Below are 18,196 nucleotides of genomic sequence, written 5' to 3'. Positions count from 1 at the left end.
GCTAGTGAGGAAGAGAAGGAAGCCAATCAGGCCAGAACGAAAACCCCGACCCAGCCCTGGGAAGGAACCTGCAGGGGAATCCCAGAGCCTAAAGGGATCTGGTCCAGGAGAGCATCGTGTCCAGCCCCTGAATCAAAAGCCCAAGTGGCTGACATGACAAAAGAGCCAGGTGGGTACCAGAGCCTCTCTCCTTGTCTCCCTCCTCCTTTGTCTCTCCTCCGGTCTTTTCTACCTTTTCCAGGAGCAGAATGAACATATTCCTATGCGTTCTCATCATCGTCACAGCATCTCTCCCTTAGGAGCATCCCAGCCAAGGCTTCTGTGGGCTGCAGACACAAGGAAAAGGCCAAGGGAGCTTGGCAAGGTCCTATGAGACGGTCTCCCTCCCAGCATCTCTGACTACAGAGACCCGCCTTGAGCAGCTAGGCTAACTGCAGCGCCACCTGCTGGCACACCTCGGGACCTATGGGCTGGGAGAGGCTGGGAAAGCCAGTGGCTGAGGAACAGCATAGGGCGTCCCGAGGCAGGCAGGGTGCAAACACAAACTTCTCTCTAGAAAACGAAAACTACTGTGGAGAGAAGCCTCAAGACAGTGGAGCGAAGACAGGCAAGCACCAGGGTACGCCATCACAAAAGTTCTGAGTTATTTGCTCAGCTCATAAATGTAAGCAATTGTGCAAGGCTACCAGTTCCATGGCACAGTGAGAAGAAAAAAGGCTAAGGACGGATGAGTTGTTAAGTAAATGCAGGAACACTTTAGAGCTCAATCCTGGTGTCTCTCCTCTCTCCCTGGGCTGGCTTATCCACCCCACAGCTTCAAGATCCACTAAAGCCACACACAAACACACCCATTTACATCTCCAGCCCAGATCTCTCTCCCAGCTCCAGAGCCCTAGATCAGTGGCCTGGTGTCCTCTTGACTTGGACATCTGCATTGGCAGCAGTTCTTATAGTAAACCCAGTGCAAAATCACTTGAGCCAAAAAGGATGGAGTTTCACTAGTCTGTAAAACCAGATTGTAAGGAGAGCAGAGGTGGAGCTGGACTATTTGTTGAATGAATGAAAGGGTAGAAAAACATGAAGACGTTTGTTAGGGGAGAGAGATAGGAACTAAGTCTTGGTGGGTACCTACTAACTGCTGGGCACTTATTTAATCCGATGAGGAGACTAAAAGCAGGGGCTGGGGAATGGGGGCTTTGTCACTTACTCAAAGTCACACAACTAGCCCATGAAAGAGTGAGGTTCAAGGTTCTGTCTGACTTGTTCCACTGTCTCTAGTTCTCAAATTAAAATTATAGATGTAAGGTCTGTGATTGGATATAAGGGCTTAAGAGATTTTAGAATCTCCAACTGCACATGCAGTATTTGAATCTCTCTCTTCCCATCCCAGCCAGGTAGTTATATGGTTTCTGCTTGAACACCCCTCATGATGGGGACCTCACCCTCAAGATAGGGATTTTATCATTGAATCATAGTAGCAGGTTAGAAAGTTGAGACAGAATTTATCCTTCTTTAGGATTAAATAAGAGAATGCATGTGCTGTGCCTACCACAGTGCCTGCAACATCAATAAATGTGATCATCCTCCCCACTTCCCTTAGGACAACTGTTCTTGTGTCTATCTTTCCCTTGGGATGCCAGGAAACGAATCTAATTCTTCTTCCCTGAGACAGCTCTTCAGATATTTGAAGACAGTGCTTCAGGGTGCCTCTGAGGCTTCGCTTACCCAGGATAAACAAATACTCCAACCCGCTTTCAGGCACTCGTTGGTAAGCAAGAGTTGATGCTGTACTCACTGCGATTTTCCAGCTGCTGTGGTGTGTGAGGCTTCAGAAAATCTGATGGAACAAATGATAAACCAGCCACAGCAGGGTAGCCATGGTATCTGGATCATGACCTCTATATAAAAAAAGGGAAGTGATTGACCCTGAACAAACAGTAGCACATCCCCAGAGTTTCACCAGCTGCATTCTTGGTCCACCCACTGTGGGAAATTGTTTTAGAAGAAGAAAAAGAAATGAGAGTCTCCCAAAATGATTTTACATCATTTTAGACCCCCTGTCTTGCCAAAAGTCACTGTGAATTCTTCCTAAATCCAGTTTGTGTGCTTATCGATCCAATATTGAGCAATGTAGGGGACTGAATCCATTCTAATCATAGACTATCAAACCTACCCCCAGATACTCCCTCTTTACGGATGGGGAAACTAAGGTCCAGAGGAGAGTGGCGACTTATCCAAGGTCATACAGGAAATCTGTGCCTGGTCAGCTCATGAACTCCAAAGAAAGATGAGAGAGTAATGCAAGCCTTCATGGGAAAGGAAGAAAAAAGGAGCTGTTAGAAAAAAAACAAAAGAGAAAAGCTCTGAAAGGTCCTCTCTGGAGTGTTTCTCCCTCCTTTCATCCATTTCCTATAGAGACAATGCAGTATACAAGGGCAAGATTCGAGTCAGAAATTCCTAGGTCCATATGCTGACTCTGTGTGTGATCTTAGACAGACTACTAACCTTTCAGATACTCAGTTTCATCATGAATAAAATGAGAATAGGAACAGCCCCCTCAAAGGAATATTATGAGTCTTAAAATATAGAGAGAGACTTTTGGTTCTCAGTAATGGTGGAGCAGCTTATATCAGACTAACCCTTCTGGAAATAACAATTATAAACTCTGGACAAAATATTTCAAAAGTACTATTTGATGGCATTGGAGAGAGACTAAAAACAGGCAGAAACTGGAGGGTATACAGCCCTTGAAGGAAGGGAATCACACTGGATGAAATACACATTTATTTACCTGATCTCTCCTTTGAGGGCACGTCGAGTTCTAAGGGAATATTGTAGATAGAGCTCAAGCAGAAAGCAGCAGTCATTGAGACAAAAAGTCTCAAGCTAGAGTTCAGGGTTGCCAGAAAAGCTTAAAAAAATGGGAAGAAAATCCTAGAAAGGAGGGGCCCCCAGAGGCAGAGCCCCCAAATTTTTATCTCACTTCTCTGCTGCTGAGAGATGGGAGATGACAAATTGTGGAAGTGGGAAGATGTGGCCCGTGTAAGAGACTTTGAGAAGATCAGCATTTATAAGAAGGTTATAAAAAAAATAAGATAGGAAAACTGGTATTGGAGCCAAAAGTAGAAGGCTTGGGAGGTCAATGGAATTGAGGTTGTCATGTAGTAGATTCTCAATAATGGTTTGTTAACGGCATAAGTGAATGAATGAGCCACTGGGCCTGTCGAGGCTGAAGCTCTGGGGCTGACCACTGCCCCCTCCTTCCTGTCTTGCAGCTCACATACCTGCCCCCGCCGTGGGGCGAGTGCCGGTCCTCGGAGATGGGACTCGACTTCTTTCCTGTTTACAGCATCACTGCCTGTCGGATTGACTGTGAGACCCGCTACATCGTGGAGAACTGCAACTGTCGCATGGTCCACATGCCAGGTCAGTGCCAGGCGAGGACAGCCGCAGGGGCCCAGGACTACCTGCAACCTTCTTCGCATGTCTCACCCTGATGGGAGACTCTTCACCCACTCCACGAGGATGCAAAAGGATGCTGTTCTGGGAAGACTGTTATTTGATGCCCAACCTCTTAGAGGGCTGATGGAAACATCCAGTCTGGCAACCAAGGCAGCATCCTGGTGTCCAGAAGTGGTCAGGTGTTTGGAGAACATTCCTCCCGATGTTCAATATGTTTGCTAATTGTTTGCTGTGCTTCCCTCCTAGAGTTCAGTGTCCAGATGTCTGGATGCTTACAATTCTTACATCCTGGTGTGGTACACGTTCAAACATCCAGATGGTTATTGCTTTCCTCCAGATGTTTCCCTTCTTGCATCCAAATGTCTAGCACTCTTTCAAGCTAGCCAAGAGTCCATCAGCCAGCAAATGAATGCGTGTGTACTGACATTTCTGTTGTCAGTCTAACAAGGCATGTAGCCATCATTAGAGGCCGTTGGCTTCTCAGAGGTAGAAGTGGAGTGGGGGGAGGGGGGCTGATTGGGGCAGGAAGAGTTTGGTACTGCAGCATGGAAGGAAGGCTGACTGAGGCTGGAGTCGGTGGCCTTGGCTTCTAACTCAGGTTCCTCCACGTTACTGCTGTGTGACCTGGTACAAGTTACTAAACCTCTCTATTCTTACCTCCATTATCTTTAAAACACAAGGGCCTCCCTGGTGGCGCAGTGGTTGAGAGTCCGCCTGCCAATGCAGGGGGCACGGGTTCGTGCCCCGGTCTGGGAAGATCCCACATGCCGCGGAGCGGCTGGGCCCGTGAGCCATGGCCGCTGAGCCTACGCGTCCGGAGCCTGTGCTCCGCAATGGGAGAGGCCACAACAGTGAGAGGCCTGCGTACCGCAAAAAAAATAATAATAATAATAAAACACAATCATTCGTGGTTAGGAGGATAAAATTAGGCTAAGATAAAAATGCTTTGTTGGGAATTCCCTGGTGGTCCAGTGATTAGAGCTCCGGGCTTCCACTGCAGGGGGTTCGGGTTCGATCCCTGGTCAGGGAACTAAGATCCCTCAAGCTCCTCAATGCGGCCAAAAAGAAAGCTTTGTCAATTGCAAACGTCAGTGGTGATTGTGTTAACACATGGGGAGAGGGAATCGAGAGTACTGTTGACTGAAGACCTACTATGTGCTGGGAACTTTGCTGTTGTATTTCTTGTCTACAATTTCATGGTTATATCATACTTTATTTGTTTATTTAGCTAAATCCTGATATCAGACATTTCATTCATTACCAACTGTTTTCTGTTATAACCAGTGCTGAAATGAACATCCTTAGAGCTAAATTCTAAATTAGTGCATTATGATCAGTAATTTCTCTAGCAGTCTAAATTTAGAATTATCAACCTTTAAAATTGCCTCTGAGCTTCCTAGAAGACAGAGCAGAAAGGGAAACATATCAGTTAAATTTTTATTATTAGAAAGGAGGAAGCATATCAGTTCTTCAGCTCTTGAAAAAAAACATGTTTAGGGAGAAGGTAAGGAAAATATATCGCGGTGGGCTTTAACTTTAGCACTTGGTAAAAGAAAAAAAATAAAAGTTTCTGGATTTCTACAGAGACCAGAGAGAATTGAGCACTGGTAAATGCTACCTGCCTGATGCTCAGACTGGATCACCAGCCAGTGAGGTTTCCCCATGGAACCTGAGCCCAAAGCAAGCAGGAGAGATTTTAATCATTTCCCCCCCACCCCCCGCCCCATGACACTGTTACTGGCATCTCAGTTATAATGTGGAATTAAGGGCACAGCAAAGAGGAGACTAACAAAGCAGCTCTCACTCCCCTACAGCAGTGTGGTGTGGTGGAAAGAGCCCTAGCCTCGGGATCAGACAGACCTGGGTTCAAAGTCCACCTCCATCACCGCTAGCTCTGATGTCCTGCGAAAACAGGATTCTTTTTTTTTTTTTTTTTTACATCTTTATTGGAGTATAATTGCTTTACAATGGTGTGGAAAACAGGATTCTTAAGCTTCAATTCTCTCATGGGTGAAGCAGATACAGTATTTCCTATTTCCGAAGGTACCTGTGTGGGTTAAAGGGGACAGTGCACGCCCAGGACTTAGTAGGTGCTTACCACTGCTTCCCCACTTTAACTGTCAACGCTTTCCTATCACATATGTAAGCCACATTGTGCAATCTGGGAGACGTTAGCTAGACCCGTCTCGTTACCACAGAGCAGATCAGAACCCGGTCTTCCTCTCCCCCACTACCCCCAGGCAGCCCTGACCAATGGCTGCCTTCTGACCATCCACTGGTGAATTGCCGCCCCGCCTAGGTACCAAGGTAGCTGGATGCAATCCCTTCCCCCAGCCCAAGGACGGGAGGGGTTGCTGCCTGAGTACCTCCCCCTGTCTTTCTTCTTTGCAGGGGATGCCCCTTTCTGTACCCCTGAGCAACACAAGGAGTGTGCAGAGCCTGCCCTAGGTCAGTACCGGGGCCAGATGGAATGATGGGGGAGGGGCTGCGATCAAGACCTTGGAGAACTTCCGGGTGCAGAAGAGAGATGGGGGGAAGGGGAGTGGGGAAGGGTGAGGGGAAAGAGGCTGGAAAGGGTGGCGTCCCTGCAGGGACGGGAGAGGGAGATGGAGAGGAGGAAGGAGAGAGGGGTGGGGGAGGGAATCGATGCAAGTGGATGAGGCTGGAAACCAGACTAGGGAAAGAAAGGAGGTAGAGAGGTGGGGGTAGGGAAGGAGTGGGTTTCGGGGGAGCAGAGAGCACTGTGGAATGCAGAGGGGCGGGCAGAGATGAAGGGAGGATGGACAGTGAGCATCCGGGTGGGCCCCAAAGGAGATCAGCCATATCTCCCCGCACACGCTCTAGCGGTTATTCCAAAGCTGTCCTGTCTTCGCATGCTCCGTCGAGCCAGGCGCGTTCCCCCTACTCCTCTGCCTTCTGCTGGGGGTTTGCTGGTCCACACCCCCCGACCCTGGAAAACTTCTAGTGAGGGAGATCACACAAACAAGCTGCAACCCCCAAGCTAGACCCACTCTACGTGCCCACCTCTTCCGGACCCGGGAAATGATCTATAACCAAGACAAGCAGAGAGTAGTTAAATCATCCGGACTCAAGTTTGTTCAGCAGCTGCCCTTGCTGGATCTAAGTGCAGCAGCTCTGGACTCACACGTCCAGACGCCTCCAGGAGGGCTGGCGGGAAGGAGAAGGAGTGACTTCCAATGGATGCAAAGAGTCAGTTCTGTGTCCTAAGCCAGCGAGCAGAACAGGTGGGCGTTGGCTATGAAGGAGCCCCCGAGGGAGTACCGCGGAGCCCAGAGTTTCAGATAAAAGGGTCTCCCACACTTGCCTTTGGAGAACAGCCCCCTTTGTAGATGAGAACTGAGGCTAGGAGCAGAGAAGAAGGCCCTGGGGAGGTGAGGGGTCCGAGACTCCCTTGGAGCCCATTCTCCAAAAGTGGTGCCTTTTCAAAGATTTACAAAGGGTGACATAACAGTAAAGGCAGCAGAAGGAAAACAGGACCAAGAGTAACAGAGAAAGAGTGGGCACATTCTATGAGAGCTCACACCCTCATCAACCTGTAGCAAAAGCCCGGCCCTCCTTCTCTCCACAGTCCCCCACCCCTCATTTACCCGGATGGCGCCTCCTCCCAGCTCACTTCTCTGCTGCGGGAACCTGGCTGCTCTGAGCCAGGAGGTCCACCTGACTAAGCCCTGCCTGCCTCTCCCCTCCAGGTCTGCTGGCGGAAAAGGACAGTAATTACTGTCTCTGCAGGACACCCTGCAACCTGACCCGCTACAACAAAGAGCTCTCCATGGTGAAGATCCCCAGCAAGACGTCCGCCAAGTACCTCGAGAAGAAATTTAACAAATCGGAAAAATATATCTCGTACGTTAAGTGGACATGGTGGATGGAGGTGGGGGAGGACGGACTGGGAAAAAATGGGGGGCAGTCGAGGAAGAGGGCAAGGTAAGCAATTAATTCTATTTGGCAGACATTAATTGAGCACCTGCTGTTGGCCACGTTCTGTGCTCAGACTCAGACTATGAAGACAAAGCGGATTAAGATGCAGCCCCAGCTTTTAAGGAGCTTAGAGTCTGGTGGAGAGACAAGTACAAAACTGAAAGCTGTATAGGCTGATGCAGGTAATAAGAGAAGTGGCTGGCCGCCCCTTGTGTAGGGATGCTGTCAAGGAAAGCTTCAGAGATGTTTTTCTTTTTGCATTTTTCTATTAGTTATCCATTGTATACATATTAGTGTATATATGTCAATCCAGAGATGTTTTTACAGGATGTAGAAGAGTTTTTCAGGCAGGTTTCACACATTCTCTTCCCTCCGCCTGGAATGCTTTTCCTCTCACTCTTCACCTGGCTGGTTCCTCATTCTGCAGGTCTCCATTTAAACGTCATCTCTTTGGACGACTAAATTAGTCCCCTCCTGTCATTTTTCTCTCGAAGCACTCTGGTGTTTTCCTTTATAACACACACCACCGTGTGTAATTCTGTATTCACGTGTGTGTTTCCTGAAATTAACTTGCCCGCTTCACAAAAGTGAAGCTCCTTGAGGGCAGGAGCCTTTCTTGTTTTGTTCTCTGCTGTGGAGTGTCTGGCACAGAGTTGATGCTCAAAATATATATATATATATCTTTTAACAGAATAAGTGAAAGAAAGACACAGGAGCAGAGGGTGTCCCAGGCAGAGGCTCAGCAGGGAAAAGCAGTGAAGAGCAGACAAGATTAGGGGAAGGGGAGGCTGGGGGAGGTGACTGTGTCCAAGGTAGAGGATCCTGCAGGCTGAGCTGGGCAGGGGTGGGACACAGGGGGTGGACTTATTCTAAGAGGACAGACAGCCACAGAAGAACTTCCACCAGACGAGTGACAGGCTCACACTTGCCGTTTAGGTAGAACCTTCTGGAAATGTTCTTTATCTGTGATGTCCTACATGATGGCCACTGGCCACATGTGGCTACTGAGCATTTTAAATGTAGCCTGAGTGATGGAGGAACTGGATGCTAATTTTATGTCACGTGGATTAGTTTAGCGGTTTTAGGAAGACCCTTCAGGAGGCAGATAGAGGACGGACCAGAAGCCAGGTGGGCAGAAGGGAGCCAGGTGGGAAGCAGTTGCCGTAAACCAGGCAAGAGAGGGTGACACCGTGAATGGCACCTGGGTGAGCCCCGCGTGGAGAGAGCTCCTCTCCCCCAGCCTGTCCCTCCTGCCCACACCATCACCAGACCTCATCCTGGGACAGCTTTTGCTCCGTGGGTTGAGGACAAGGGACACTGAGGGCATTGTGAGCCACGTCGTGGAAGGAGCCAGGGAATTTTGTAGGAGGTGCCAGGCACCGCTGTCGCAGACATCGTGCCGGCCGTAATGACTTCTCCTGCCTAGATGTGTCTCATGCACACATCTGCCCAAAAGAGCAAAAGGGAACCGGGGTGCTTCCATCAGAAAACCTGCAACCAGGTGTGGGTTTTCTCCCTAAAAACCTTCCCTGGTCCCTGCAGCTGACTTGGCCATCCGGGGTAGGGCCCCCACTAGGAGAAGCTTGCTATCAATCCCAGTAAGAACTGGGGGCCTCTCCAGAGTGGGCAGGGGAGGTCAGCGGGGGGCAGGCGAGCAAGCCTTGTCAAGAGAGTGCTGAGCTCACCTGCACGTAAGGGCCCAGGCAGACCCTCTGGGAGCACAGAGACCTGGAGGCCAGGCAGGATTCCTGGAAAGGGTGCAGAGAGAGAGGGGCGTTAGCAATGAGGGGCCAAGGGGACAGCTGATATATGCCTCCAGGGCCGTGAAGAGCACTGAACTGGGAGTCAGGATGTCAGGTTCAAGCCCCAGCTGTGCCACTAACCAGCTCTAACTTTGGGCCAGTTGTTTCACTTCCCTGGGCCTCAGTTTCCCCATCTGTCTGTGGGAAAATTGTACTAGATGATCCCCGTGGATCCTGAGGGTTCTCACCACGTATGACACTGGACATTTCCTCCGCAGAGAGAACATCCTCGTTCTGGATATATTTTTTGAGGCTCTCAATTATGAGACCATTGAACAGAAGAAGGCGTACGAAGTTGCTGCCTTACTTGGTAAGTCAGAGTGTCTGTTGCACAAATGTCCACGTCTCATGGGGATGGGCCGGTGGGCGGGTTACTCTCTCTTCCCTTTGCACTGCTCCTGCCCCAGAATGGGAAGAACTCCACGTGCTGGAGGTGTTAGGCCCAGTTCATGTCCCAGTCTAGGCCTCAGTTCCCCCATCAACACAATGAAGTAGGTGAGCTAGACGCTCTCTCGGGGCCTTTCCAGCGCCACCCTCTTGGGATTCTATGGTCTTCTGCCCCCAGGTTGGAGTCAGAGCCCTGGGACCATGGCAGGAAGAAAGAGCTGTCAAGTGGAGGGAGGGCTGAGCTGTGGGTGGTCCCAGGCAGTGGGCCCAGGGAGGGTCCCCCATGGAGCCCCCAATGGAAAGCAATTTTGCTGCACTGAGAAGGCCCGGTGCCTCCTGGACTGAGAGCCCTTTGTCAAACACAACAGAAGGGCCATGCATCCCCAGAAGTCGACAAACCTGACTGCCACCCCACCCTAGGGCCAGCTCCCCTGGCCCCAAGGGCGCATCATGGATGCAGGAAGTTAATTTCATCACAGTCCCAGCCCAGTGTAAAACTCACAAGACCCCTGTGGGTGCACAGTTAAAAAAACCTGCTCTGGACTCGTCCCCCAACTCCCACTCACTCTCAAGAAAGGATCTGGTGTCTGTGGCTTCGAGGAAAAATAGCTCTTGTCTCTGTGAACTGAATCAGGTGAGAATAGCATCCTGGGTGAGGGCGGGGAGGCAGGGCTCTCGCCACCTTTATTTTCTAAAGATCAAGGACATGCCTCCTCCCCTTCCGTCCCCTCCCCTACATAGGCTCACAGTCACACTCAGACACACACACACACACACACGCGCGCGCGCGCGCGCGCAGCGACGAAAGCCTGAGCCCCGAATCTGTCAGGAGAGGTAGCCAGTCCCTGCAGCAGATATGAGAGAGCGTTTTCCCAGCATCTTGTTCCCACCCAGAACAGCCCACCGTGAAAATCATGCTGCCATCTGTACCTCCCGTGAAGACAGCAAGTGCCACTCGCAAACCGTGAGCCACGGCAACCAATCGGGCCCGTCCCTCCCCTCCCCCTGCCGCACACAGCGCACGCCTCCCGCGGTGAACACACCCTCACAGACCCACATGCGAGCCACGCAGCTACAGACACGTACATGCACACAAGTTGCGTACCTACACACTCACGTGCTCACCCCTGCACACGCTCACACAGGCTCACTCAGACACACCGTGCCCACTCCCACAAAGCCACATTTGGACGCGTGCGTGTAGCTACCCTAGACGTGGCTTGCCGCCTGTGTAAAGCTGTCGGCGGTCAGACGTACCGCCTGCGTCTATCCCACACGCGTTCGCGCACGGCGCACCCAGGCCCATACCCCACGCTCCGCCACACCGCTCACATGCACACAGACACACCCCACTCCTGACGTGCACATGCATCGTGCACACTCCCCGATAAGCCTCCATGGAGGATGTTAGAGGGGGCGGGGGGGCAGGAGAGGAGTGAAGGGGGGGTCACGTTGAGCCCCAAACCAGGTCCCCCCAGGAAGGGCCGCCTCCCCGTCGTCACGGCTTGTTTGCCTGGGGATGGGTTGGTTGGGCTCCTCCAGCCACGATCAGGGGAGGAGTGGGCATCTGAAAGTTCTCAGACCAAGAGGGCAGCCTGGACTCTCCAGGAGGCCAGTACATTCACCCCCAACAGCACCCGCTCTCCCCAGCCCAGCCCAGCGGCTGCCAGTCTTAGAGGTCACAGCTGGAAAGGACTTCACAGTTCATCTCCTCCGACCAACACTGCCCCCCCGACCACCTCCACCACCAAATGTCCCCGGAAGGCAAAGCTCCTGAGAAGGTCAGGGCTTATCAAAGCCGCACAACGAGCTGGTGGCCCCCCTCCAAACTCACAACCTCAGAGCCCCCGGCTCTAGCACACTGCCTCCGGAACGAAGCGCTTGGGGCTTTGGCGGGGATCAGAACCCCCTTGAGAATCTGATAATAACTTCTGAAATACGGACTCTCCCTCTGCAAATGCCCAGGTGCACACACAGTGGATGGCATTCAATTCAGGGGGTCTCCAACCACTGGAAGCTCCCACAGGAGAGCCGTTCTCAAACCTTGGTGGGCCAGAGAACCACCCGGGCACTTTAAAATCCTGACCTCCAGACCCCAACCCCAGAGATTCTGATTGTGTAGGCCTCAGGTAGGTGCAGGCATCTACACTGATTACAAGTATCCCAAGAGTCTGCAGGGTTATCCAAAGACCAGTCTAGAAAGACTTTGGTCAGTGGGGCCCAACATCCAGGGCAAGGACCTCTACTCTAGAAAGAGACCAAACTGAACATTTACCTTTAGGTGGGGAGACAGGGAGATGCTTCCTACGGCCTTATCCCAAGGGTGAGAGGGGCCCCAAGGTGGCCCCAAAGCCCATGTCATGATTGGGGGTGTCTCTTGTGTTACTGCTCCCGAGACCCCCACTCAGGGCACCTGACGCACGTCTCAAGCTAGACTGTGTCCTCGCCCGGGCCAGGGACCACACGCACCTCGTCTGTTCCCAGCCCAGAGCCAAACCTGAGCCCCACCAATGTGGTTCTGAAAGGAAATGAACAAGCCTGTCAGCCCACGAGGTCTATTCCAGGCCCCCCCGAAAGCATCCAGGTTAGTTCCCGTCCCCATGGGTGCTGAAAACCAAACCCACCAGCTCTCAGAGCTGTGCCATGAGGGAGGGACGCGTCAAGGGCCTGGCCTCCCAGCTCCCAGGCCCAGGCCCCCCGGGAAGGGAAACCCATTCAGAAAACCTGGTGTCCGAGTTCTCAGTCTGTTCGCCCCTTCCGGAAGCGCTGTCGGGAAAGCCAAGTCTTTGTCTTCTCTCTCTCTCTCCAGGTGATATTGGTGGTCAGATGGGATTGTTTATTGGTGCTAGTATCCTTACAATACTAGAGCTCTTTGATTATATTTATGAGGTAAGATTTGGGATCGCTCGTGGGGGAAGGACCTGGTGCCCTCATCCTGCCCCGACATCCAGAACCAAAGCGTGGCTGGGGGGAGAGCACGGCCTCTCTTCCCCCAGGGCCGCCTCCCCCTCCCTGTCCATGGATATTGTCTATCACCACCTCCTAGGCAGTGGGGGAGGGATGGATGTAAGAGAGACAGAAGCCACAGGCCTATCCTCAGGGCTGTCTGCACTCACAGGGAGGGAGCAGAAGGGATGAGAAGCAGAGGATGAAACTGTGCTGAGGCCACAGCCCTGAGCCCCTCCCGCTGCCAGGGGGCTTCAGACATGGGTGTGTCTGCACCCTCACACTCACACCGCATGCCACACTCACACACCACATATGCACACACATATACCACACGCACTCCACATACACCACTCACATGTGCCATACACACACATCACGCACAGTTACACCATACTCACATACGACATGCACACACACACGTATACCACACTCACGTACTACTCACAAATACACAGGTACACCAGACGCACACCACATGCACACACACACACCACTCACATGCATCACACACACTTATACCACACTCACATGCAACATCTGCACACACATACACCACACACTCCACACACATATATCACACACAGTTATACTGTGCTCACACACACTGCTCACACATACACCACACGCACACCTCATGCACACACACACACACACACCCCTGCCCTCCTGGTGGCCCATCACCCAAGCAACACCTTCCGTGGTCCAGGCAGGTTTCGGGAAGGAGCACTCCTGCAGTGCTCATCAGTCCTGAGCAGGCAGAGAGCAAGGGCACCCCTGCCGCTCCTGGCCACGAACAGTCCAGGAGCTTTCACCCTCAGGAGGCAGCTGGACAAAGCCTCTGAAAGCTTCTCACACAACAAACAGTGACTTCAGTCACTGAGCGCTCCGGGTGCACGTCAGCCTCCCTCCCCCCAGCCCCGGGATGGCTCCAGGGACTCCAGAAGCCCTCAGGGAAGTCCAGGCCCAACACCGTCCCCAGGACCACCTGAGTCTCAGCCTAGCAAACGGGGTCTGCAAAGCAGTGGCCTGCATCCCAGAGGGGGCTGGTGATGGCCAAAGGCCGCTGGCAGTCACTGCGGGGAGCCGGCGGGCAGCGGTGACCAGGGGCCTCTAGAGTGCCACATCCTGCCTCTCAGCATGGTGACCTTGTTCCCAAACCGGGTCCCATGGCCAGATTTCATTCTGCCTTGTTGACTCATTTTTGTGAAAAGATATACAAAATCACAGAAATTGAATCGCACCAGGGAACATATTTAGTAATTACCCTTTCTTGCTAAGAATAAAATGTTAAGAACTCAAGTGTATCCCGATCTTGTGAACTGTGGAGTTGTCAGGCCTCGAAAGTGATGAGTAATTCTGTCCCCCAGGACAGACAAGGGACCAGCCATACCGGGAGACCAGGCCCTCCCGTGACCCCCTCCAAGCTCTAGCACCTGCTCCAAAATCCCATCTCAGCCCAAAGATTGGGGAGGGGTCCCAGCTCAGCCACGTGGAGGGAGGTCTCTCTCTCTCTCTCTACCTTGGCTCCGTTCTTCTGGCCTGACCACCCACTTCCTGCCTTTCTTGCAGCTGATCAAAGAGAAGCTATTAGACCTGCTTGGCAAAGAAGACGAGGAAGGGAGCCACGATGAGAATGTGGTAAGGACAGCCCGGGGTTTGCAGGTTGGTTAGTTCCTCTGGCACATACAGGCCGTGTTAACCCAGATGCGGGGGCCGGAGGGTGGGCCGTGCTTCGTTGCACACCTTTCTGTGGCTCGTGACACTCTGCAGCTCCCAAATCCAAGGACACTCCCACTGAGCCTTGAGCCTCTCTCTGAGACTCACCCCAGAGCCCAGAAGTAAGCCGTGGATGCAGCGGAGACCAGGAGATGCTTCTGCCTGGACCAATCCAGCTTCTCCCAGGCCAGAGGCCACGCCCCTCTTCTCATGCCTTGGGAGAACCGGAGAGGCTCTGCGTAGGTCCACTCCCTTATTCTGCGGCGTGGCAGAATACAAGCAGGGATGTCCCTGGTACTCTACCCATTTTGAAGGGGACATAGGATGTGCGGCCCTGTGAATTTGGTAGTGGCAATAATACCCATTAGAACTGCTAACGATTGTATGCCTGGTACGTGTCAGGCACTGTGCTAAGTGCCTTAAGAGCTCCACGTCATTTCAACCCGACCGTCACCCTAGAGGAAGGTCTGTTTTTATCTCCATTCTGTGCATGAGGCCGTTGTTGGCTCAGAGACCAAGCTTACACTGCAGGTGAGTGTCAGAACTGGGCACAAAGCCTCCCTAACCACTGTCCTACTCTGCCTCTCATTTCTCGAGCCAGAGGTGGGCAGCACCTCTTATGCTGCTCATCCTTCTTCCCTAACTCAGTCTGCTCCTGGACCCCGGTCTCCACTGAAGGTTGCAGGTATCGCTGGCTTTCCCCAAGTCAGCACCCCGGCCCCAAGAGACCACCCATTCAGTGGCCACTTGCCCCCTTAAAATCATAACATGCCAGATGGATCTCAGGCCCCTCCTCCTGTTTGGGCTCCCACGTCTGTTCCAGACACTATTTCTCTACCCACCTCCCAGGCTAAAAATCTCACTTTGATTCTCTCGGGTCCCTACAGCCTCTGCTTGAACAGAAGACAGCTTCTGTTGAGGAGAGGGCAGTGTGGAAGGAGGCCAGGCTCTGGACTCAGCTACCTGCCTGGATCCCAGGTCCCCGCTTCCCAGCCGTGTGTGTCTGGGGGCTCGTTACTTCCCTTTCTGATCATCTGCTAAGTCACTGGGGCTTCAGGGGGTGCCATTCAGATTAAGTGAGGCCAGGCCTGTAAAGCCATGAGCTTTGCCTAGTTTATAATGAGCGCTGAGCAAATACAGGCTCCCTCCCCCTCCCCGAGCCTCATCCTCATCAGATCTCCCCCCTGCATTCTTGGCACAGAATTCTGCTCCCATCCCTCCCAGCCTCCAGCCCTCCGAAGCCTGGGAATCACCTGGAAAACTCAAAGCTATCTCAGCCCCACCCTGCTCAGGGACCCAAGACAACTCTTCCCTGGGGCCAGCCTAACCTAAAGGTCCTTCGGGCAGCTGTGATCAGGGGTCAGGGTTCTGGCTGGGGGCCTCCACTGCTTGGCCTCAGCGATTGGCACCCCCTGCCCCAGGCTTGGCCAAAGGCCACCCCTCCTCCAGCCCAGGCTGACCCAACAGAGGCCCCAAGGGCGAGGGTAGGATGGGCCATCCAAGCTCCAAATCTACACACCACTCAGATGTAGCTTCAGGTGACACATCAGGGGACCGCTAGAGAGAAGGTCAAACCAGTCACTAAGCCCCATCCCCACTCTGCGGGTGTGTGTGGGGGGGGTGTGCCTAGGTGGAGAATGGAGAGGATTCTAAAGGCAGTGAGGCCCCTTCAGCCTCATGCTCCAAGATGGCAAGCCAGCACGTGAGATGTCTGGGGCGGAGCAGCTGTGCCCCGGGAGAGCCCACAGTGGGCAGCGTGGTTCCCAGGGCCTGGGCTGGGCTGCCCGGGGGCATCGTGATGAACTTTTGCTGAATGAGCATCAACGCCCACTTTCCCCTTCCCACCAGAGCACTTGCGACCCGATGCCAAACCACTCCGAAAACATCAGCCACAGTGTGAATGTGCCCCTGCAGACAGCCCTGGGGACCTTGGAGGAGATTGCCTGCTGACAGCCCTCCGACCCCCCAGCACCGCCCCCAGACAGACCTTGAGGCCCAGGACCAGAACAGGGGACGGCAGGCTCAGGTGGGATGGCCCCTGCCGACCGACAGAAAGAAGCAAGAGCCCCCTGTGCACACATAGCAAACTCTCTGTCAAAACCTCGCTCCAGCCTCGTCTGGCACGACGCGTCCTCAGGCCCTGCTGCCGCGCACCCGTCCCTCTTAGGAGAAGTGAGCCACGCTCTGGAACTGTCCGAGAACCGACCTGCCATCACATCGCACTGCCAGATGTAAAAAGCACCTGCATGCTCTGAGTCCTCACGGCACCGCTCCACATCTGTCTCTGTACTTGACCCTCCTCCGTGCGGTTTCCAGCAGTCCCTCTGCAGCTGTGCAGCGGGGCCAGGTTCCAGCCCCAAAGTCACCACGAGGCCACGCTGGAATCACACCTGCACGATCAAGAGGGAAACTGCAGAACTCGATACGTCCGGTCCTTGTGTAGTTTGTGAAGGTTCTTAACCTGCCCACAAAGCCCTCCCCCACCTCCCCAAGCCGGCCCACAGGGTGATCAGGGCCACCCCCGGCCTCCACAGCGGCCCCGGGGACTCATCCGCGGTGCCCACGTCATTCTGCTCTCCCTGTGACACGGCTTGTACAGTCTGATTCTGTTTCTTTGGGGGGCTTTTTTTGTTTGTCTGTCTGTCTGTCGGAGATCTGTTTCATGTCGTTTTCTGAATTTGGGTTTTGATGTTCTGAGGTTTGGTTTGGTTTTTCCATTTTCTCTGGCATTTATTTATTTGTGCTTCCAGTCACAGTCATATTAAAAGCTGGTCTTGTGGAAATGGCTGAGTCGTCTCTGCCCTTCCCCCACACTCTTTCTCCCCAAGACTTTAGGAAAGAGCCAGATCTCCAGGTCAACAACCACAGGATGAATACGTAGCTAGATGGATAGACAGAAAGATAAATGATATAGATAGATAGATAGATAGATGATAGATAGATAGATGATAGATAGATAGATATAGATAGATAGGTGATAGATAGGTAGATAATTAGATGACATATTTTATGCATTATTTACCTTTACAAAACACATACACTCTGTATTCTATTCTATTCTATCCCACATCTTTAACACTATTGATCACAACATTGTAAATGGCTTCCCTACCCCACGAATGGGTCACAGCCCAAGGTCTGAATGACACTGTGCTGGACCACAGGCATGTGGCATGCAGACAGGGAGGCACAGCACGCTGTGCAGACCTGCAGACCTTAGAGGAGGCCTTCCCATCCCTCTGCTCTTCCGTCCTCTGTCCTGGCTCCTCCTGACCCGGCCAGTGAATTCAGGCTGGACCCCTGCCCCAGCATGGCCCCCTCCCACACTCCTGCCTTCCCCAGCCCTCTCTGCAGCCCACCTCCTCACCCCCCTCAAACTGACCTGCTTCTGCCTTGCTCCCCGTGACTCCTGAGAGCATGTCCATGATGGGGGGGGAGGTGCCCTCTGCTGGGGATGCAGCCTGCCCTTTCAAGCCCCCCCTGTGGCAAGAGAGAGCTTCCTGGTCTTCAGAATCCTCGTCCTCACAGCATCTTGCTAATTCCGCAGGGCCAGTTCCTGTGGTCTCATCTTTTACTTCCCCTTACTTCCCCCCACCACTCCCAACTCAAAGTCATCCCCAGAGCCACGAAGAAAGACCTAATACGGTTTGTACCTCCCTCCTCATGCACAAGTGCACAGAAAGCACTGGCTAGACCCGGCAGTCTGGTCCCTGCTTCGCTATCCAATCTCTCTCTCTCTTTCTCCTACCACAGAGAATTGATGGATGAGATCATGCACCTCTCTGGGCTCAGTTCCCTCCACCTGAGTATGAAGATAATACCTTACCTGTGTCTTCACAGATGATCTCCAGAGGCCCCTTCACACTCGAGGTGCTATGACAGTACTACTCCCCCTGCCAGTGGGACAAGTCACACCAGCCACACACACCAAGCCAGGGCCG

The 18,196-nt window shown here is 52.8% G+C and overlaps 1 protein-coding gene across 2 annotated transcripts in view; it reads left to right on the top strand.

Annotated features, from left to right (window-relative positions):
- The window catches only part of ASIC2 (acid sensing ion channel subunit 2), a 997,430-nt gene extending 981,225 nt beyond the window's left edge, over positions 1-16,205 (top strand). For both annotated transcript variants that reach the window (XM_060081380.1, XM_060081379.1), the window contains exons 4-10: positions 3,276-3,426; positions 5,854-5,910; positions 7,173-7,326; positions 9,422-9,513; positions 12,400-12,479; positions 14,109-14,177; positions 16,104-16,205. In XM_060081380.1, the coding sequence (XP_059937363.1) occupies positions 3,276-3,426; positions 5,854-5,910; positions 7,173-7,326; positions 9,422-9,513; positions 12,400-12,479; positions 14,109-14,177; positions 16,104-16,205 (705 nt within the window). The remainder of the gene's footprint in view (positions 1-3,275; positions 3,427-5,853; positions 5,911-7,172; positions 7,327-9,421; positions 9,514-12,399; positions 12,480-14,108; positions 14,178-16,103) is intronic.
- Positions 16,206-18,196: the final 1,991 nt, after the last annotated feature.

The sequence above is a fragment of the Mesoplodon densirostris genome, chromosome 18 (assembly GCF_025265405.1).
Source record: "Mesoplodon densirostris isolate mMesDen1 chromosome 18, mMesDen1 primary haplotype, whole genome shotgun sequence".
NCBI lineage: Eukaryota > Metazoa > Chordata > Mammalia > Artiodactyla > Ziphiidae > Mesoplodon > Mesoplodon densirostris.
Note: the sequence above shows the minus strand (reverse complement) of the source record. Positions and strands in the feature narration are given on the sequence as shown.